The following is a 23,981-nucleotide window of genomic DNA, read 5'->3' as shown; positions in this document are numbered from 1 at the left end:
ATTATAATTTCCATTTACGACTACGTTTATTAAAGTTTGTTTTTCTGAGAAAATCGAGTGCACTAATGTAATTTTTTTCTGAACATTTTACTATACGTTACTTTGGAACCGGAAGTCGGTTTCGGATGTAATTAAATAGTAGACTTTACGATTACGAGACCTTGCATTTGAATCTAAATTTACGGCCATCTAAAATCTAGTTTACGTTAGACACACACACATATGTACACACAAACAGATAAAGGGTAATTTTGGTGGTATCTTTTTGGCAACACTGTTTTTGACCGATCACGCGTGAATCGTGTCTTGTGCCATTATCAAACTTGTTCAGTTTGGTCTATAATTTGATAATAAATCATCGTTCGGTCTATAATTTAATCATGAATGCGCGCTGCCAAAACTGGAGGAAGGTTCATTTTTATATCGAAAAATTGAGTTCAGCGACGAAGCTCATTTCGTCGTCTTCGTGAATGGAATCGTCAATTAGCAAAATTGCCAGATCTGAAAGAGCTACCAATTCATCCCTAAAAGTCACTGTTTGGTGTGGTTTATGAGCCGGTGGCATTATTAATGAAATACCGGCCGATATTTATTTATTTATTTATTAGTACAATGCTCATCTGACAACAAGTTCACGGTAGTTCTCGTAAAGAATAATGCACGAATTTACGTTGCACAGTTTGCATCCTTTGAATCCATATAGCGTTGTTTAGACACCAAACAACATTCGCAAATCCCAGATGTGAACGAACCAATGAGCAATGTAACGATTTTAAACAAGGTGAGTCACGAAATTCTCTCGAGATTTTAAATATGAATCCAAGTAAACGATTTTCTTTGTCAATCGTTACTGAAAGATGGTGGATGTACGTTAGTTTTTCATCCAGAATAACATCTAGATCTTTGACGTGATCAACGCGTTGCAGCTGAGCGCCAGTGACGGTGTAATTAAAATTAAACATACTTCTCGTACGATGATAGCTTATGACGGAACATTTCGAAACACAGAGATCCATTTCATTTCTTACATACCATTCGTAAAACATATTAACAAGGTGTTGTAACTAGAAGAACAAGAAATATTTTCAAATCGTCAGCAAAAATTAATTTACCACCATGTCTTAAGAGAAATACAGCATCGTTAACAAACAACGAAAAAAGAAGTGGTCCTAGAGTAACACATGGATCAATAAGTCCCGAGACTAACAATGGAAACAACATTGTTTTGCAAAATTTTTTACCATGTTTATAAAAAAATTTATCTTTCGCTTCAAAATAAGCTTCAGTTTCAGCGATGACTTCCTCATTTGAGCCAAATCTTTTTCCCTGGAGCATTTTTTTAAGATCAGCAAAGAGCAAGTAGTCACTGGGGGCTGAATCTAGCGAGTATGGGGGGTGGGGAAGCAGATCAAAGCCCAATTCGTTCAATTTCGCCATTGTTTTCATCGACTTGTGGCAGGGTGGTTTTGTTCCATCGAAAGCAATCGCGGCACCCACTTGGAAAAAAGCTTTTTCACGCTCAATTTTTCATGAAGGATAGTAAATACACTTCCATATGATATCTGTGTCATCTCAGCAATCTCACGGAGCTTCACTTTACGATCTTTAATTATAATTTTTGTCACTTCACTCACATTTTCCGGTGTAACGGCTTCCACAGGTCTACCCGAGCGTTCCGCGTCATTTGTGTCGGTACGACCACGTTTAAACTCGGCGAACCACCGGCTAATCGTTGCTTTTGATGGACAAGAGTCCGGATAACATTTTTCAATCCATTGTTTCGCTTGCACGGTGTTTTTACCCATTAAAAACAATGTATTATCAAAACACGAAACTCGTTTTTTTCCATTTTTTAAACAAACTACAAAACGACTTTACTCCAACCTCGATAACTCAGCTGTTTCTGGTCGGATCGACTTAAAATTTTGACCCGTTTCAAGCAAAGGTTAGTACTCTAGAAAGACGTGGTTACTGGTTTACTACGAGCGCCATCTCTGCTTTAGTCTCGGGACTTATTGATCCATGTGTTACTTCCCTGAGGTACTCCTGAGGTGCTTGCAAAGGGTTCAGATACAGTATTTCCAATTTGTACGACAACTTTACGGATAGCGAGATATGTTCGGAGCCCTTGACCAAATCTGGTCGCGCATCCTAGTTTTCTCAGCTTGGTTAACGAAATTTCATGGTTCACAGAGTCAAAAGCAGCAGAGCCATCCCATCAGCTACTACCGACCACCAACGTTTATCATACAGAAAAACTACTAGGTGTGCTATTACCACATGGTTTGATATTCTTAAACAACATCATATTTTATTTGCAACCAATCTCCTGTTTCGACACTCTTCATCATATGACCAACATTGCAAAATAGAAAAAAAATTAGTAGATCGTATCTCCCTTATTGATGAAGGAATAGTATTCATTCAGTCATCTTAAGATTACAAAAGCTGTCGCAAGGTTGTGTTCATGAACAAAGAATTTGTGGGTGTAATATTGTTATGACTGTAGTTGTAAATATCCCTACTTATTACCACAGCAAAAAAAATTACACCATTCTGTGCAATTTGTGTGAAATTTTCAATTATGACGTTCAAAAACATTGCCAGCTCGACGAAATATAATTCCTGTGACGCATTCTCGATTCGATTTTTAGTCCCGCATATATGTACAACTGGTTGCTCGTAACACGCAAGCCCAGCTTCTATGTAATATAGTATGTTCCGACAGCTTCGTCATTCAGAGCAGACAAAGATGATACCGAGGGATATCTCCCATGCGCATAAAAAACCGATGAGCGACGCACCACCCGTAAACCGAACATCATAAAAAATGTCAACCAAACAATCCACCCCCTTCTTGAAATGTTAGACTAGGATTGCTCACTCGTTCGCGTGCGCTCGGGTTGGACGTAGTCCCCCTTGCTTTTTCCACTGCTGTTTCACGATGGTGATGATGAGAATGATGACGATAATAATGACGATTTCTTTTTCTCTTCTAACAACACACAACTGTTATACGACTGTCAACGAGAGAACGCAAACTGAAAACGCGTTGTGGGTGGTGGGTAGCTACCGACTGTGGAAGTCCGTTGACGATGATGGCGCAATGATGATGAATTTTCCTCCATCTCTGAAATTTATGCTGCCAATGAGTGCACACCGCGGTTCGTTCCCTTTCAAGCGATATGGTGGAATTGTTGAGCCGTGGTGGTTTGATTGAGAGTGAACGAGAGAAAGTCCCGTTTGTAGAGAGGGAGTAACAAAGTATGGGTTGTGTGAAATAGTTTTACAAGAAGCAAACATTTCATCAAACACAATTCAATCGTTCGCTCAGTTTGTCGATAGGCGATCGCGAGGTGGAAAGTGCTTCTGTGGTACGGTAGTTTTTCTTAAATGTCTCAATAAAATAAAATTGAACCAACGCAATAAAATACAGATTCTGTAGTGAACATCGGGCGACGGCATCTTCATATTTGCGGCAATGATGAACAAATTGACTTGCGATACTATGGAGTGACAAAATAAATCTATATGTTCGTCTAATATATGTGCTTCGAGGTTTTATCAAGTGACTAAATCTTGATACAAAACAATCGGCCAGGTGAGCAGAAATCAATCAATTATTACTTAATTAGTAGTTATAGACCAACAGTTCAGGACACTCGAAATTTAACCAGTCCTTAGTAGAACACGAAACATTTCTAGAACTTCAAATAAGAGTACGAGTGACATACACTTGGATAACGAACACTAACTTTTAATTGTCAAAAATGAAACAAACTTAGTGTACTTCCACCAAAAACTATAATAAATTCTCGAATCCAGTGATGAATGTTCCGTCAACGTAGCGCCAAGAAAATTGAATTTTCAGAATAGTATATATTCGAATAACTTGTAAAGTTGATCCTAGCAATGAATAATCAGATTGGATAAGAATACGAAAGCACATTGTTGAAGATGTACGTAAAAATTTACTTATTGGATATAGGATAAAATTTCGAACATTAGTGGTAATCATTGGAGACATTCGTGAAGCTATGTTTATTATTCGACAATTATAATATTTTACCATCTGTTATGATTTATGTTAGGCTATCAAAACCTAGATTACGCTTAAAATATATCCTTACTAAAACTAGCACTTCTTATAAAATGTGAATATTGATAAAATTGTCTTTTCCAGAAAGGGCGTGAGTCGTACGTTAAAAATAAAAGGAGAAGGACAGGAAATTTATTGAATTGTAGAAACATTCGATTTGTTTTAAATTTCTTACAAAAATAACATAACAAATCATTCGAACTGTCGAATGTCAAGACATAGTGTATAGCGGGAAATGTCACGCTACTCCAAAATAACGAAACTAACAAATTATGCGACTTCCATTCAATGGATGTGGAACAATATAAAAACACTGAGATAAAATTTTCGTTTAATTTCCGGAGCCGCATATAGTTTGATATCTTCGAAAAACAAACGTCTACCACCTCGAATAATTATCGCGGCTAGTGTACATTTAAAATTCTAATTTTTAATTGGATAATAAATTTAAAATTTCTACAGCTATAGATGATTTTCTCTTTTGAATTTCCGCTCAACGACTGCGAAGAAAACTGCTTTTGCGTTTTGCAACAATGGCCGTTTTTTAAGATTGTCAATTACCCCATGAACCTTTCTCCATCCACCTAGTAATGTAATGATCGGAGAGGCCATCTTTATGCTATCGAAGTGAGTTCCTTATCGGTAATTTTGACCACTATTTCCGCTAATTAAGGAACTGGAATCCGGGGACCGGAATAACCGAACATTTGGATATCAACTAACTTACAAATTGGTTCAGTTTTAAGTTCAATTCAGAAGATTTTTATAACATTTTTTGTATCGTCGCTTCAAACGACGGATTGAAATTTTAAGCACTCATTAGGTTATAAATGGATAAAATTCAGCTATTTTATGTGACACCTAAGGCCTTTCATTTGAATCTAAGTTATTTAAAATCGGTTTCATCATCTCTGAGAAAAATGAATGAGTTCATTGTCGGAGTGTGTGACAATTATTTCCGGTACATGCGGAACCGGAATCTCGATACAGGCGAAGTCAGCTCTAATGAGCTTGAGCTTGAGCTTGAGCGACCACCCCTGGTTGCTACTCCGTTACAGATCGGGATTAGCTGAAATTGTACATGGAATTTCTAAATGATCCAACCTGGGACTGGTAAATCATCCTTCAATGTACATCTTCTGGTAACCCTAGAATTCATTGATCAGTACCGGCGCCGGCCAGGCCCGAACATAGATCGTCTAAGGAATGGGAAGGGATGGTAGTCCAACACTTGTTGTTACTAGAGGCCGTATATACTACTGCGCACTCCACAAATGTCATGGGAGAAGGATATTTGTTAGTAAAAATTTCAGTATTGGTATTATTCACGTGTGACTCAGTATGTTCCGGTTTCAAGATGCTCGGATGCACCACTAAACTCACTGACTTCCCGAGTGAACGTTTCAACAATATCCTATATTGAAGTCCCGGAAAGTCTTGATTCACAGCTATTATTCGAGGAAACTGAAGAAAAATTTGCAATACTGTCGCGTAAAGAATAAAAACTTCCCTAATTTTTATAAATGAAATTACGTGATACAAAATAAACGAGTGAATAGGATTTAGACAAAATAGTTGATTCATTGCACTGTTTATTGGTTTATTTGTTTATTTGGAGCAGGGAAAAGCCCGGTGGAATTAGTCTCTGTCTAACTTGCTCTCCAACAGGCATAAAACCTCATCATCTTTAGCATCAACAGATTACAATCATCCAAATGACAGTTGTTATAAAATCATTTTAAATCACCAAATAAAGGTCAACAGATTTCGCGCGCGTCTTGATTCTGTATTATTTCCGTTTTATTATTTTAATTATTTATTAAAATTATTAATTGGTTATATTGGTTGATTTGGGCAGACGGCTACCGAGACAAATATTAATTTATTGTTTGAAATATTAATATCAAGTGTTTTTACTACGTATTCAATATACCGATATATGTTATCTCTGTTATTAACTTTGTAATATCAACGGATTTGCACAATAGTTTATTTTTATCATTCAATTTATAATCTCGAAAGACGAGCAATAACATGGAAGAAGAGAACATTCCAAATAAAACTTTTCTCTGAAGCTAGACGGAAATTGATAGGTTGAATGAAGAGATCATTTAGTAAAATAGAGTAATCAGAAGTGAAACATTGAAAATATCTGATAACTGAAAGGAAAAAGAAACTCCTGCAATTGTCGCCTTTTACGACATGGAAGCAAGAACCCAGTGGATCTATTCTTGGTTCATTTTTTTCCGCCGGATTCCACACGACATATAGGCTGGTACTGTCCGGAGAGAGCTAATAGGTACTATCAATCTCCTAGTGGACCCCAGCCCCTAATATAGGCGAAGTCAGCTCTAATGATACATAAATTGAATTCATTTTAAATTCAATTTAAAATATTTTCTCGTATTTGCATCGTCGATCTAAAGGACGGCTTAAAATTTGATGCAATAATCTTCCCATAATTCCGGATCTGAAAGTTGTATGCGGATAAAATTGTAAGTTCAGTATGAGACCATTTTCATTTAAATCTAAGGTTGTGAAAATCGGATCGATCATCCCTGGGAAAGTTCTTTTATTTTACCTCTATTTCAAGAACCGAAAACTAGTGTATTAAAATTATGATGACAATTATTTTTCATAATTACCTATTTTTTTAAATATAAAAACCTTTTCTATTTCACCAAGTATGGTGTAATGATACTTTTCTCGTTAATATTTCATTAGAAATCGATGCAAGTTCGAATTAAGTTTTTGACTAGACCATTTTGAAGAAACCATTCCTGTTTCTACAAAATGGTCTCTGGTTAGGTGAATGTCGCAATAAGTTATAAAATCTGGTTTGAAAACTTCATTTTTATCTATGCCGTAAATGTTATGACGATTAAACATTTCGACCAACATATAAACAGTTCAGCGAAAAAACTATTGTTTGAATTAAAACTGGTTGATTCTCCTCTTATGCACTATTTAGATTGAGAAGTAATACTTTTCAAGCAGTATTATGAAACATGCTTAGTGATTGGATTTTTATTTTTATTATTATTTATTATCAATGTAATCACAGTGGATGAATTCGGTTGTGTTGTGAAAACGTTGCATGTTTTCGTTCTCTTTTACACGCTATACTCTTCTACGCGTTCCCGTACACGCTATACGAAATCGAACAAAGCACACTGTGTGCTTCATTCGCTAGGCCGTGGTGTTTTCTTCTTCCGGATCAGAACGTACCGATGCGTACCGGTTTTGCATCGCCATTTTGCATGACGGTTTGAAAGTTTTGGCACTCATCGCCATATAATTTCGGAAACGGAAATTGGATCTGGATGAAATTTCCCGGTATTTTTAAGATAATGAGAGCTTCAATTTGAGTCAAAATTTGTGGAAATCGGTTTAACCGTTGCTGACAAATCGAAGTGAGTACCGTTTTTGGAGCTGTTATTTAGTATTATCGGTGCTTCCTGAACCGTAAACCAGGCACTAGTAGTCCAAAAGTAGGTATATATATTCACCAACCAACAAGATCTCCCAAGTAGATGAAATTACCAGTAAGTTTTATAATAATTTGCACCTTGTTTTGCCATCACTTGTGAGAAAAATACTCGTGAAATAAAACATTTTTCTATTATGGCGCCATGATATCAGAAATCGGATCCGAATCGATTTTTCGGGAACTTTTTAAAGGATGCCCAGACCTTTCATTTGCATCTTAGTTTGTGAAATTTTGTTAAGAAATTTCCGAGAAAATTCAGTTGACCTTTTCTCATAAATTCGCACTTATTACCTTGTATTTCCGGAACCGGGAATCGGGTGAAAATACAATTCAATAGCAGATTATGGAAATCGGTTCAGCCATCTCTGATAAAATTGATTGAGATTATTTGTCACATACATACATTCAGACACATAGAGACATTTCGCGATCTCTACGAATTGAGTCGAATGGTATATGACACTCGACCCTCCGGGCCTCGGTTGTAAAGTCGGTTTTCACAGCGATTGCATAGGCAAAAAAAGGCATAGAGTTCGCTGAAACTTTAGAAAAATTTGGCGAGACCCGAAGGGTCTAGTGTCATATACCAATCGATTCAGCTCGACGAACTGAGCAAATGTCCGTGTACGTGTAAGTATGTATTTGTTAACAATGAGGTCGAGATCACAGAGATTACTGGACCGATTTTTATCAGACTAGTCGCAACTAAAAGCTCTCCTCGTCGGCCTGAACACTATTGAATGTTTTCTCTTCAAGTTATGAAAAGCTTCATGTCAAAATTTTTAGTTTTTTGACAAAATCTGTAACAATTGACCTTGTGAACAAAATATGTTTTAAGACTTAGATTTCACACGGCAATAGCTACCCAACAAACCATAGATTGTTAAAATCCGTCTTTTTTAAGGAAGATTTTTATATTTTTGTGTAAAGGGGTAATTCCAGCAGTGGGAGTTTGAAGCGCTGTATGACAGATGTTTGCAATTCTTCTTGAGCACCATAGATTGTGTACAGCATCCTTTTTTATGACATTTTACCTCGACTCGATTTTATCAGGGCTCTTTTTCTTCAACATATTTGTTCGAATATAACATCTGTATTAGAAAGATGGCATTATATTCGAATTAAAAAAATCTCATTCTTATTGATTTAAACTGCTTACAGCAATAATTGCTGAAAGAAAACAATTTCTTACACCCATATACCATTCGAATCAGCTCGTCGGTGACTTAGTCGATCTCTACAAACTGAAATTCATATGAAAAATCATATACTTCGACACAAATTTCTTGAATTTCATTTGGAACCGACTTCTGGTTCCGGAACTACAGGATGACATGTGTAGAAAAATGAAAAAAAAATTCTCGTGGATGGCTGAACAGATTTCCTCCATCTACGATTCAAATGATAGACCTTAAGATTCCATAAAAACTTCCTGTTTTTTAATCAGATTCGACTTTCGGTTCCAGAGTATTGGGAGTATTGGAGTGTAAAAATGTCAGTTTCACATAAATTATTCGGGCTTATTGGGTTTGCAGGTTTTGATATTCGATGACTAAATAAATGTATTTCAGTTATACTAGTATTTGGTTCTCGATCCCGGAAGGTACCCAAACATTTTATTTTGAACGCACTACGATTTCTTAAAGATGGCTACACTGATTTTCAAAAATTTAGAAATTTAACTGATTTCGTCTATACCGGTTTCCGAATTCCGGTCGGGAATAAAAGAGCTCAATCGTTTTCTTGAAGAAGCCAAACTCGAGTTTCATGAACAAAAATTCATATTAAAAGTCTTATGGCCCCATACAAAATAGTTGAATTTTATCCAACTCTAACTTCCGATTCTAAAATTACAGGGTGAGAAGATGACTATACCAAAAATCCTAAAACATCCTTAAAGTTTAGAGCCCAACTATTCCAATTTGTTCGTCATGTCATCGTGTTAAAATGTCGAACTCTAGTACAAAGCTCGACATTTTAACACGATGACATGACGAACAAATTGAAATAGTTGGGCTCTAAACTTGTGATGATTTGCGGAAAACATGATTTTTGTTGTTCTCAGTTGATAGAAAATTCTGCGAAGTCGCATCGAATACTTGTTAAAGCATATGGTGACCATGCTCTATCAGATGCAATATGCCAAAAAGGGTTTAAACGGTTCAGAGATAATAATTTTGATGTGAAAAATTAACATTTAGAAGCTATGGGAAAAGTCCCAAAGTGTGGACAATGGGTGCTACATGAATTGAATGAAAGACAGGGGGAAAACAGAAAAAACACTTATGAAATTTCGCTTCGAAGGTACGAGAGAAAATCAGTTTTGCATTGAATTATTACTGATGATAAAAAATTAATTTGTTGACTCTTATAAGGAAAATCATGGGTTAGTATGGAGCAATCATCAACATCGACTGCACAACTAGATCGATTCGGCAAGAAGGCAATGCTCTGTGTTTGGTGAGATCAAAAAGGTGTGGTGTATTGTAAGTTTCTAAAACCAGGTGAATCCGTTAATATTAATAGCTACAGACAATAAATGATCGACTTGAACCATGAATTGATCCAGAAATGACTAGAAGACACGACAAAATGGCCAGAAGACAAAACAAAATGGCCAGAAGACACGACAAAGTATTTTTAATACGACAATGCACCTGCACACGTTTTCGAAACGATTGGTAATTAAATTAAATAAATCCATCAACAAATGACTAATTTATAAGCGTTCAAAGTTATGACAGAAAAGAGGTAGCGTGGCTAAATTTGTATTTTTTATTTGGCACCCGGCCCCGTATATTGAAGAGTAAGGTATTTTTATTGCCAAAAAATGTACTTCGAATTTAAATAGAATATCTCGCGTAATTGGCAGTGGAGTGCTGTTGTCCGCAAGATTTTTACGGCGGAGGTTCGGGTCTTCTTTCAAATCATCGAAGAGTAGTTTACTAATAAGTAAATTTTAAAAACATTTTCATTATTACCCTTTAATCACATCACATAGGTTATTTTTATCTATCTTACATTGTGTATTAATAGTTAAAGTAGGATGTGATCTCGGTTCAAAGGACTACCTTCGTTTCGGATCAATTACAACCACGTACTGATGGTTAAGATCTTTTTCAGTCATTGCCTTTAGATATTTACCATGCTATAAAAAGGAGTTTTTATATAAGATATGCGCACAGAAAAATCTAGCCATGATTTATTAGCCATTTTCATTTGCTAATGTAAAGATGTCACCAACACCGCTAATCCAATGTCATTGTATGTAAACGTTTTGACATACGGTTTGCTAACACAAAAGCGGAATACAGAGTCTGATTGAGCTAAACCCGAACCTTCCTATCCGAGATTTCAGACCAAATTTGTCCACCAGGTGAAGAATTATAAAACAAATGTCGTGCTGATGTCTGGTTTTACGTTTTAGGCCAAATTACAACGTGGTAAGATCGGCGAACATTTCAAGATTAAAAGGTTATCCGAATTTTCTAAAAAGTACGTAGTTAAATAGGTTATTTGTAATGTAGATGGAGATAAATTTTCATAACTACAGAAACAAATAACCAACAAATGTACGTCAACGAGTATCTGCAAAACACGGTTACCACCATTCATCCAAAAGCGCACGAGTTCTATGTTATGTTGTTTTGGAGTCTTAGGTTGATGTCAGAGTGAAAGCGTCATTCGAAGCGTCGAGGCGCGCGTCCGAGCTAGTTACATTTGATCAAAGCAAACCTGTCAGAGTTAAAGCGATGCAAAAATGAATCGCTTCGGTTCGCGTTCCGCGCTCACTCTGACATCAACCTTAGGCTGCTGTCAGAGAGAACGCGATTTACGAGGCGATGCGAAGCGTTTTGATGCGATGCACTTTTGCGCATCGCATTCACTCTGACAGGTTTGCTTTGATTGAATGTAACTAGCTCACTCGCGCGTCCGGACACTTCGCGGGACGCTTTCACTCTGACAGCAACCTTAGAGTTTTGGAGCAGCTCAGGTATGGTATGCATTGGAAGATATTGGGCCACTGTGAAGTGAAAGTGGGCCACTTGGGGATTCCGAAGGACAGGCAATTAACGACAAAGATTTTGTTGAAAAATAGAAAAAGCTTCCAGACATGTGACTGAGGACAGTGTTCAGAACCTAATTAGGTGAAATCAAACTTAAAGTTTGCGCATACAGAAATAACAAGTCTAAATAATTTAGGGGGACGGGTATAGCGTGATGGGTAAGTCGATGCCTTTCACGCGGCTCACCTGGGCTCGATTCACAACCCCGCACATAGGGTCAGGAAGTTTTTGTGGCCCGAACAGGCGACTGACTTTAAGGATAAAATCTCTATAGTCAAAACAAAAAAAAAATCCTCCAAATAATGATTTTCTTAGGAAAACGAGCTGTCAGTTAACCCTTAGCTATGATGATTTGTTTCCGGATTTGGAAATGAACAGAAGTAATGTTATACTGGGAGTTTTCCATTAGATTGATTTTACAGTGCGCATACCACGAATAATAAAGAAAAAGTTCAGACTGAACCAATAAATTAATAAATTGACCTAAAACATATCGTTCATTATTCTTACATTCCAGCACAATATGTCAGTAGAGTGGGATATCAATGACGCCCACATACCCTTTGTTCAGGACATTAGCTACGATCGATTTCACGAATGGGCCGACGGACATTGTCGCTACGTGTACGTTTCTACCGACGACCAGGCGCGGAAGCACATATCCGGTTGGGCAATGCGGAACACCAACAACCACAATGTAAGCATACTGAAGAAAAGTTGCCTCGGTGTTTTAATCTGCTCGACACGATGCCGTCTTCCTAACGGAAGCCAAATACACCTGCGGCCGGCAATTTGTGATAAAGCCCGCAGGAAACAACAGGGACGAGCTTGTCCCAATCGCAACTGCAAAAGCGGTCGCCTTGAAATATTGGCCTGTCGGGGCCACTGTGGATATCCTGTAACACACTATTGGCGCCATACAGAGAAGGCGATTTTCTTCCAAGCCAAAGGCACCCATGACCATCCGAAGCCAGAGTCCAAAACATCGGGTGAAACTAGGAAACTAGTTGGATCGTGTGGTAAAATCAAATCGAAAAAGTTGTCAGTGCTACTACTGAGGGATGCAGCGTTGGGAAACAAGGTAAGTAATAATTCGTAATACCATTTTTGAAAATTATAGAGCCATAGTACTCAAGGAAGAGCAAGGATGTACAGATAAAGTGCGGAAAAAGTGAGACATGACAAGGGTCATTTAAGATAGCAGAAGGTTTTTCGCAGCTAAACTTTTACCTTCTACCAGAGGAGTCGAACTTAAGCATTTCATCAATGCAAATCATTCGAGTATCAGGTATGTCAGAAAGTGAAGGTAAACTATCCGAACCGGTTCGGATAGTAAATGGTAAACATCCACATCCCTGTTCTTCCTTGAGTACTAGGGTTCTCTAATATTCATATTCTTTTTCCTCTCATAATCTCTAGTTAGTTTGATATCGTTAAAAAACTCGAAAAAGGAAAATCACTGACTGGCCAGGAGTCATAAATAAAAATCTATTTTAATCCACCTAGTGGTGTAATGGTGCCTTTCTCATATTACTTATATTTTCAAAAAAAACTACTAGAAGATTTTGTCAAGTACATTATTTTTCAAACTTGAATAAAATTTGAAACTTTCTTTGGGTTTAAACTATCATAACCTTTCCAATTTGAAGGCAGTTACGTTAAATGTCAAATTAATACGAATTTTTCCTTATTTTGCATCTTCGCACTAAACGACTGTTTGAAATTTTAAACACACTCTACCCGATAATTCCGGAACCGGAAGTCGGACCCGAATGAAATTCAACAGCAACCTTTGAGATTATAGGACCTTTCATTTGAGCCTAGGTTATGAAAATCGATCAAACCATATCTGAGAAAAAAGTAAGTTTCGTTTGAGAGTTTTTGACCACCACTGTACTTCCGGAACCAAGCACTGGGAACCGCTATAGCCGAAGTCGGTTCGTTTAGTAAGTAACTAATAAATTCTACAAATTAAAACAGTGTTGAGCCAACTCTAGAAGAATTTTACCCTTTTTTGCATCGTCGCTCCAAGTGACGATGTGTAATTTAAAACACACACTTTCCCCACAAACTCCGTAACCGGAAGTCGGAGCTGGATGGAATTCAATAGCAACCTATGCGATTATTAATTTTTTTATTTGATTTGTGAAAATCGGTCAAGCCATCTCCTAAAAAAATTACAGGGTTGTATGCAAGACACGATCGAGCACAATTAAATTAAAAATGAAACAATTCTAAGGTTCCCACAAATGAACACCAAAATAAAGATGATGGATGATGCACTACACTAGAAACTTATTCAAGGGACAAATTAGAAAATCTATTCAAGTTTAAGCGCTTAGATGGTTTGCGGATGTAAAATTGACAACTAGATTATTTCATGATAATTGGTTCTATTCTGATTTGATCCCTTCCCACAAATTTTTACAATGCAGAGTTTTTGGAAATTATTCGTCAACTGGAACTCTATTATGATTATTTCAAAGTTACTTTAAAGATCAATTTTAGATCTAGTCCATATTGCGCAAATTAGACGAGAGGATGATATCATCATGGTAAGCAATGATTGGCTCATGAAAACATAAGTCATTTCAAAGCGATTTTTCAATGGTATACTAATGACCCCGTATAGTGAAGAGTAAGGGATTTTTAATGCAAAAGATGTGTTGCTTATGTCGTTTTCGCTTGAGAAAACTGAAACTGGCCCAGGGTAGTTTCATCAAACAAACACGTTTAACGAAGCTGTGTTGGTTCCGCATTTAGCAACCATATATTCCGTAACATTTTCTTAATTCAAATGTTTGTTTTCTCTTACATGTTTTACAATTTTAGAGATACAACTTCAAGTTTTTCAGTTATAGTTACATTTTTAAACATTTTGTTCGTAGTTAATTTTAATATAATTTAAGAAATAATTATTATACAGATTAACACTTAAGTGCTACTTAGTAACGGGGATCTGAGCATCCTGATATAAAAACCAGGTTCGAAACTGACTCGATTTTCAGTTCAACAATGTTGAAACCGGGTTCGAAACAAGCTTCAAACAAACGGTTTGACAGCAGTTAGGGTGGAAACTGGGTTAGGTTTGGCATCAAGCGAAAACGACATTAGAATGCTATTCATGACCTTCGCAAGCTGGTTAAACCAAATCAGTCCCTTCTACCCGAACTTTTTATTAGTTGGGTTACTGCTGATACTTTGGCGTCGAGCACAAATTACCTGACGATAAATTTCAATCAATTTAATCCCCCTTCCTCCCCTTGCCGCAGTTAGTCATAAATTTTGGAACCCCCTCAAAGTACTACGTAACAACTTTCATAACCCCATCTCCCCACTCATCCACCTCAGTGAAAATTAATTTTTTAATTTTTGTTTACAACGATGCCTTTCAGTTTATTTATTTATTTGATGCAGAGAAAAGTCCATTGAAGTTAGTTTCTGTCAAAGTAGCTCTCCAAATGGCATAAAACCTCCTCATTATTTGAATCCACATTATAATACTTTTTTTGATACATTTTCCTCAAATTTAGTTCTCTGGAGTCCGCAGTCGGAATTCAATAAAAAAAAACCAATAGCACTTATTGTACCTTCCCATATACTACCTTTCTCCGGATAGGCCAACCTAGAGGCTGTGTGGAATCCGGCTGCAAAAAAAATGATGAAGAGTAGATCCACTGGGTTCCTGCTTTCATGTTGTAAAAGGTCACAATTTCAGGATTTCCTACTATGTTATCAGAACACTTTGAAAGAATTTTTATCTATTTTCTCGACTTATTAAGAATAATCTAATCAAAAATATTTTTCTTCTTATGTGTTATTTTTCGTTCGTTTGCTCAATTCATATGCGTTTCTCATCGCTTATTCTCATGTAATGGTTCGTTAGCGGAGCTTTTATTGATAGTGTTTCGCCTTTTTGTTAGTTGTTTCTCTTACTGCGCATTTTTTACCAATCTAATTTTAAAATTTCATTTTCTAATACATACTCTAAGCCTATGGCGATGAGCTCAATTTGTTCGCGTCCTTTGTCTCTTTTTCTTTCTCAGCAAGAAAATTGCTCCATTAACATAATGTGCATAATTTTATTGATTGATAATTGAGCACTCATATTATTTTGCCAAACATACTTTTTTAATGCTTTGTTTAGTATGTGTATGACCAACTACAAATCCGTCCAGAAGAAGTGTGAATTGTATACTGAGATTTTTTTACGCGGTTTTTTATGCGGTTTCTTTCACGGCGGCTTTTTTTACGCGGATTTCCGAAGTTACGCAGTTTTTTTTACGTGGATTTCCGAAGTTACGAGGTTTTCTTATTTTGTCTTAGAAATGCATGAAACTTCGAGATGTGGTATTATCCTAAATTTTTTTTAAGTCAACTCTTTGACACTTGACAGTTGTTCCGATTACACCAGATCTGGACGTTTCATCCATTTCTAAGACATTCAACATCCAAAAAATTTTCTGTTTTGGAAGTCCCAAAGTCGATTTTCACAAAAAAAAATTTTCAGGTTACACCAGATCTGAACGTTTCATGCGGTTTTTTTACGCGGATTTCCGAAGCTACGCGGTTTTTTAATGGAGATCAGGACAAGACAAGTTCAAAATGTGTCTTGGAACTGTTTGGATGAAAGTAGCGACAGAACATTTGGATGAGAGTAGTGATAGAACATTTCATTGTGAAACAAACGTACAATACGTTTTTCTTAAGAATTCGGTTCATTCGCAAATAAACAAAAATAAATTCAAATAAGCTAATCATTGTCTTATTTTATTATTATCATAGCACCTCAGCTTAGGATAGATTTCATATTTATCTCTCAGTATCCGGCTGTCTATAGATTAAGGAAAAACTATAGGTTTAAGAACAAACATTTCGTTAGAAATTCACCAATGCATTTGGGCTACTATAAATCAAACGCCTATTATGAATAACTCATCATTTTCATGTTTGTACATTATTCTTATAAAAAACTTGTCATTGATATCGTGTTTCGAGGTAAGATTGGGGATTTGATTGGTTTCAAATTGATTAACTACCGTGCTAAGAATTTAAACTGTACATGATTCATTCCACTTTTAAATTAAAATATTACATTATTGAAATATTGCAGAGTTAAGCGTCGTTGTGAGTCGTTATTTTGATAAATGATTTTTATTATTTATCCATTATAAGATCGGTTACAAATGAGCATTCAGGTTATGAACATCACGTGTAAGTTATCAAAAAATAAGACTTTTTTTACAATGATAAAGTCTGATCGTTTCCTCGGCCCACTAACCCACTACATCCTGTGACACTTGTGATGAAGAGACTTCCTCGGTCACTAGTAGCAACAAGTATTGAACTAATCATCTACGTTATTGATCGTTTCATGCTCTAAGTCAGTCGTTGAGCATCTACTTCTTCCTAGTATCTGCCTAGTACCTTACTAGTACATATACACGGAAACAATTCCGTTACTGCTGTCATGATAGAAAATCATGAAACGAATCATTTTAACTTACCATGAAATCATGAGCAATATCTCTTCTCCCATGAAAATTAATCATGGTACGAAAATGCGTTACTTGAAGAATGCATTTCTTTCAAAGCTCGTAACTCTAATTTTCTACCCGGATATCACTTTGAACCCTCTGCCTCAAGTGATGTGATATATTGCTTAATAGATTGATGATAAAGCAAAAAGCAGATATTGAAAAGCAATGTGATAGCTTGAAAATGTTTACTTGATCCTGAAGCATGTTCATTTAATAATCATGTTGTTTTACCCACTGGCTGATAGAGAACTAAACATAACATAAAAATAAAGATAATGAACCGAGCATTGGCATCATAAGAGACTAAGCGGCTACGCTTTTCATTTGACAAACATCAATGTTACATTTTGTTTGAATGTATTCTTACATATTTGATGTGACAGTTGTTGCTAGAATAATATTCCGAGAGCTAGCGTAAACCAAAAAATAAATTCGAATGTGAATTTGGAACACCATCTAACGAAAATCTGAAAAAGATATTTTGTTCAACCACTTTGAATAATTTGTTTCATAGATATAATATCACAAGCTGTATTTATTTACCTAATATTATAAATAAGACTATTTTTTTGCAACAATTCGGCAGAGAGTTTCTTTTTAAGAGGTTTGATTCACACGTGTTTTTTCATGCAGTTCGTTTAAGTGTTTGAATTCTGAAACACAAAATCAAAACTGAATCAATGAACGCAAGTAAAGACGTTATTTTAGGCGTCGGCCTTTTTCAAAAACATAATATTTTAAATGTTAATGATTCTGACTAAAATAAGTTTATCGTGCTTTTTACCGAACTTGTGTTGCAAAAATTAACATCGTTGCAAAAATCACACATAACGCCTGAATTTATGTTGCAAAAATTACCTTCAAATAGATAATGATCCGAGAAGTTTTAATCAGGGTGTATTATCATAACATGAAAATATATTATTTTCCTTAAATCATGACTCGTTTTGCTCATTTTCAGTGTTGGAATTTTACCCGTGTTTGCAGTTCCAACTGATTTCTGGTCAATCATAGGAAACTCACGGGGGGTCAACTAAGCTGAGCTGTCACATTGGCTGGTGCTACGGTGCTACTGACACTAACAGTCCTTCCAGGTAAAGGCTCGAACATACGGCAACTGGCTTGTAAGACCAACGCTCTATGCATAGAACAGCCAACCCGGGTGCGTTTCCTTAACTTAACGTTTTTTCGAGTATTTATTTTTACACATTAGCACAATTTTCGAAATTTCGAAAAATTACACAATTTTTTTTAAATGAAAGCCGAAAGTCCGGATTAAAAACACTTTACTTTAGTAGTCAAAATAAAACTTCCGTGACGTAACGTTTTACTAAGTCCCGCTTCTCCCTTTTGACACAATTTGTCACAATATTCGAAACCCCTCCCCCCTTAACGCGTGACGTAATTTGTGCATAAAGCCTTTCTGTTCCGAATAAGCAACGTGAAGCTTGAAGTACGCTTTAGTGAATTACTCAAATCATTTTGAATGAGCACGAATAAATGTAGCCAAATTTGTGTCCAAAATTAGCTGATTGAAAAAAATGTTTAAATGAGCCTAGGTATGTGATTGGCAAGAGAAAGGTATTATCACACTACTAGGTTGTTTGAAAAAAGGTTTTTAGCTTGAACAATCTATGATTGATAATAATATATTTCAAATATAAAATTATACATTAGTATTACGTCAAAACAACACTCTGAAAACTACATGTGATATTCTTTTTATTTGTTACAGCTTCTTCAACTAAAAAATGGAAGTAAAGCAGCTTCAACCAGCCAACCATCAGCAGAAATTCTACAACCTCCCCCTTTGATTCCAGATGCAAACCTTGGTATAATTTGAAAATGACAAAGAAATTCCAATATTTGTGTCAATTGATTTTAATTTGCAGAAAAATCAAAATGCCGACATTGTCTCGAAGCCCAATGTAGTTGCCAAATTATACTTCCTGCCAAAGGCTCGCAGGTTCCAGAATCGAATTTTTTCTTCGTGGATAGTGGCGTCAACTCTTCTCATGGAACCACGTGGCCATGCTCCTCAACTGCTTCAAACAATCACTCGTATGAAACTGCTACTTGTATGGGCCCGTCTGACTATGCTGGTTGTTCTGGGAGTGCTATTGAAAATTTCCAACCAGAAGAGATCTTCCTGCTGGATCAACCATTGAGAAACAGTTCGCAGCAATCGGCCAACATGATCGCTCCAGCTACCACACTGCTAGATCTTGGAAGTGGAGCAATTTATAAAAAATGTAATCAAATTGCACCGGATTATTTTCTTGGTAGTAGTAGTGGAAACACATTCACCGAAGCACATCTAGGACAAACTGTTCCTTGTGGAGGTTCGACAGCTTTCGATAAATGTGACGGATATACGAACAGACCTGTTACTACGTCGGGAACTCAAGGTTCTGCGAATTTGTCATACGCTTCGGATATTAACAAAAGTATCAAAAAAGAAAATGCGGCAAAGTTTTGCGATTTAAATTATGCTCAACGGATTCGGTATGACTGTGATAACAAACTAAACTGTAGAAAAACTGGAAAATCCGTCAATACAATTTATACGAACAACAATAACAACAGCACATCTTATCAGTATGGAAGCCATCAAGGAATCTACAATCCGTGTGACGATGTCAATTTCAACTTCCCTAGTGAATCCGGTACTTACCAACATCGCTATAATTTAAACTACCTAACTAGTAGCGGATCAAATCAATCGGCTCTCGTATCGACGGCTTTGATGAATGAGGAATGCTACCGATATCCCAACAATGGCTATTCCAAAACTGGTCTAGGTACCAATGACCACGTCTCGCAGCATCAACAAATAGGCGCAGAAGTGCCCATTGCGTCGTACGATTTTTATTAGCCTTATTCGTTCGTTTGAGTACAGTAAAAATAAGAAAACATATTTTTCGTAGAGTTATTTGTGTCAACAATATCACACATATATTCTACAAATTGGAATATTAGATTACATGTATTGCATGTGTTGTATATCCAGTAAGAAGCCAACCAAATGATCAACGGCATCATAAAAAAATACGCTTGTAACTCGTTCTGTACTACTGTAGGTACTTTGAAAAAAAAACGGTCTGCCTAAACTAAATTATTCTTCTACATCCTAAATTTTCGTTGCTTGGAAGGTAATCTTAGAATTGATTCTTTCTACTGTAAATAGCAGCTCAAATTGAACTACTAATCAACCCGTACCGCTAGACAGAACTACAGTTTGGTCTTGATATTTACTATGAACAGTCATTCATATTATTACATGTTAGAACGATCAACGGTTCCATAATTATATTTACGCTATCTACATAGAGGGAGAGAAACTAGCTAACATGTAGTTGATCAATATCAATCGTATCAATAATTGAATGATACGATGGGTCTCGATTTTGAAAGATGATTTGGAAAATGTCTTAAGCAATCGGCAAAATATATTCGTTCAATATTTCCAGTCATTTCATTTGTTAGTCTCATATGAGTCTTCACACATATCTATAGAACAGAGGCTTTTATCACGATTTTTAATAGTTTGTTATTCTAAACTCACGATTCGTTCAAGTTAAACTGTAAAGCGATCATATTCGGACAAATTAGTAGAAGAAAAAAATTTAATTCCCCAAAGAAATGTGGAATATGTGATATAAATAAAGGCACAATTTATTTCGGTGCGAAGTATTAAAAGGAATCAAGAAATTAATTTATTTACGTGAAACACATTTAAACTTGATCAACACTCAGAAACCCGACATTCATCTAGCATTTTGCTTCGAACACGTCCATGAACGGAAATTTGGCGCGCTCCGGTCGTAGCAGATCTAAAAGGAAGCATACGGTGCCAGCATATCCTTCATAGAGGCTGAAAGATCGATCGGGATTACGCGCATATCTAATAAACTCTTCGTGTGTTAAGAACTCCATAAATTTTATCGCTCGATAGAGGTACTTGGGGTCTGCTGTCAGTCTATAGAGGAGTAGGAAGACGTATCCGCTGCCGGCTACACCGTGACATATGCCAGGACCTTTGCGTAGTAGTCCTTTACGCCAAACAAGATCGGCACAACGGATGCAAGAATGCAAATATTTCTGATCTTTAAACACAATATACGCTTTGGCCATTAGATAAACGATTCCCGGTGCGCCATGACACCAATGCACTAAGGTTTCGTCCCTTGTTCGTTGTAAATAGTCTTGTAAAGTCACCGGAAAATTGCCTTCGCCATCTTGGAGAGATAATAGACTATTGATAGTAGCTCGCACCGCTGCCATTTCGTTACTATTCAAGTTAGCTTGAAGTGGCGACTCCAACAACATGTGCATAATAGATGACACCCCATGAGCTGCTCCCAAATACTCATCTCCCCAGCAATGGAACATCAACGGAAAAGGACTCCTATGAGCAGCGGAATAACGTTTCCCGCTTTCAATAATTACTTCAGAAATAGAGCTCAATGTTTCCTGAGCAAATAGTCTTTTGTCGATGGTCTGATGCAGCCAATAAATACCACTTAAATAGCCAGCTCTCCCGAAGAGCAATTCGTCGCTTCCATTCTGATTGAAGTCAATTTTTTTGCACACGCTTATCCCAGAAGCAAAATTTCTAAGATCTTCGTCCATTTCCTGTCGCTGCCCAAGCTTGTGGCAAATAGCTGCTGAAACCGCATATATTCCTGCGTTTCCACACAGGAAGGAACACCGCTCCTCTGCCCTAGCAGCATATCGAACTGCTTTCGTTTTAGCGTTAGATGCATATTGTTTGGCATATTGTAGAGCTTCCGCTCCAAACAACCCCATTTCATGAAGTTTTAAAAACATGTATGCAATACCAGCATCGCCTACGTACAAATCGCCTCTATGGTCACTATTTCTACCAGTTCGGGTATTGTCCACAATCAGATTGACGTAGGATTGTATAAGTCCCCTTATGTGGTCATCGTTTTTTTCCACTTGGCCGCCAACGTAATCCTGAAACGGATTTTTGAAGAATCGACCTCCAGGGCCAGACATCTTATTTGAGTTGTTACACAACTGCCGTAACTCACCAATTGACAAAAATCGATAGAATTCGAATCTAAAACCAATAACTAAATGTTATATTTGATATGATGCCATTATTTCATGAACGACTGCTTTAGAAACACGACTGAAAAATTATTCCATTAAAATTTTTACCTATCGATCGCCTACTGCCATTTTTTTGGTTTGTTTTGGTCCTCTGTTCTTGTGGTGCCTGTTGGACATACCCGCTGAACAAAAGATAACCAATATTAAGTTATTATTTTTGTACACGGAGCCAAAAAAATCATGCATGATACACTGGAAAAACAAGGAGCTATCGATTCATATGCAAATAGCACTTCAATTTATTATGCTTTTCTATTTTAATCCGAAAACAAACTGATTTGTTTTAAGATTTTGTGAGCAAAGTTCAGTTTCACTTAGCCTAGATGTGGTTTTTCTTCGAATGTGATATGTTTTGCTATTGAATCGAACTACATGAGTTAAACACTTTATTTTCTAGAGGTTTCTTCCGCTACTGCTTGATGTATGGGAGTAGCGAATTCGGTTGTAAAACATGGTTTAACGGATAAGGTTAAAAATTTGCATTTTCAGATGTTTGACATTTGGAACACCGAACTTTTTCATAAAACGTGTACGCGACTACGACCTTGGTGTCCAAATATCCAACTGCCAGCAACCCAACTGAACCAGAAGAACTACCCAAGTAACCATATGCATTATATCACTGTACATTTATAACTCTATTTTCACATAGTTAATTACACTAATCCTACATACTTTAAATCAATTTGCATTAAATTTGCATTCAAAATGTAACTGAGCATTACCTTACAACAAACTTCCGCCGTGCTATATCGACATTCAATGCTATATTTTGAAGCAACGAAACATTAATAATAACAGTGCAAGGAAATTAAATTGATACATTAAACCAATGCTTTGGTGTTAATAAAAAGTAGAATCGCTTACATTGTTGTTGAATAGGGTAACAGAGGTATTTTGGTCACTTCATATATTTTCTCCCACATAACAAACTTTATGGATTTAATTGATTTTAAGTAACCCATGTTGCATAAATTTCAAACTAATCACATCAAATTATCTATTGCGGAAGGGATTTTCAAAGATATTACATTTGGTGGATATTGTTACAAAATGGGCCAAAATAAAAAAATCCTAAAGCGGGCCGAAATACGTCTGTTACCCTATTGCAGACTCTGTCAGCTTGGAGCGAAATCAATCTTCAATTCAGCAACGCCATCGCACGGCATCACATTCAACATATCATGTCAATTGTATGGGTGCGCAGTGCTGCTATTTTGGCGCGCAGGAATTTGACATTTCTCTCCCCTACTTCTATGTACGAGATTCGATGCGGACTCGTCTGAGGGCGCCATGCTTGCGAAAAAGGATGTTGCCAATGATTTGTTCGGGAAATGTGAGAGCTGGATATCGAGATATCTAGATTTCTTAAATGGTACTAGTAAGATGATGACGACATATTTTTTGCAATGTTTTAAAGGAGTGGTTGTTTTTTGTTTCGATTTTTAACAGTATAGATCAGGGATTCCCAAACTATTTTGGGTCATTGACCTCTTTACTAAAATTAACTTTGGCTTTAGACCTCCATCAACAAATTCATTTGAAAATTCAAATTCTTGCTTTTTGAATATTGATGTAAAATACTTACCAAATTTCTGCGGATGGTCAAATAGACACAACTTTTTTAGCGTAAATATTTCAAAGAA

General features: G+C 36.5%; 2 protein-coding genes across 3 annotated transcripts in view; one reads left to right on the top strand and one right to left on the bottom strand.

The window, feature by feature from the left end:
• LOC131427900 (uncharacterized) overlaps window positions 1-20,866 on the top strand; it is a 126,080-nt gene extending 105,214 nt beyond the window's left edge. Inside the window, exons 1-4 of one of the 2 annotated variants that reach the window (XM_058591474.1) lie at window positions 3,336-3,601; window positions 12,174-12,737; window positions 18,932-19,028; window positions 19,089-20,866. In XM_058591474.1, coding sequence (XP_058447457.1) covers window positions 12,180-12,737; window positions 18,932-19,028; window positions 19,089-20,071 — 1,638 coding nt within the window. In that variant the 5' untranslated portion in view covers window positions 3,336-3,601; window positions 12,174-12,179 and the 3' untranslated portion in view covers window positions 20,072-20,866. Of the gene's footprint in view, window positions 1-3,335; window positions 3,602-12,173; window positions 12,738-18,931; window positions 19,029-19,088 lie in introns of those variants that run through there. The other variant, XM_058591473.1, reaches the window with a different exon arrangement.
• Window positions 20,867-20,870: 4 nt separating this feature from the next.
• LOC131427901 (lanC-like protein 3 homolog) lies at window positions 20,871-22,457 on the bottom strand. Its single transcript, XM_058591475.1, has 2 exons — window positions 22,384-22,457; window positions 20,871-22,282 (listed from the first exon to the last, which is right to left on the bottom strand). The coding sequence occupies exon 2, from the start codon at window positions 22,216-22,218 to the stop codon at window positions 20,968-20,970; it is 1,251 nt and encodes a 416-aa protein (XP_058447458.1). The 5' UTR covers window positions 22,219-22,282; window positions 22,384-22,457; the 3' UTR covers window positions 20,871-20,967.
• Window positions 22,458-23,981: the final 1,524 nt, after the last annotated feature.

Source organism: Malaya genurostris, chromosome 2, assembly GCF_030247185.1.
Source record: "Malaya genurostris strain Urasoe2022 chromosome 2, Malgen_1.1, whole genome shotgun sequence".
NCBI classification, from domain to species: Eukaryota; Metazoa; Arthropoda; class Insecta; order Diptera; family Culicidae; genus Malaya; species Malaya genurostris.
The sequence above is the reverse complement of the archived record's forward strand: the minus strand, read 5'-3'. Positions and strand labels throughout refer to the sequence as shown.

Coding starts and splice junctions, on each gene's coding strand:
- LOC131427901 (XM_058591475.1), bottom strand. CDS start 22,218: ATGTCTGGCCCTGGAGGTCGATTCTTCAAAAATCCGTTTCAGGATTAC.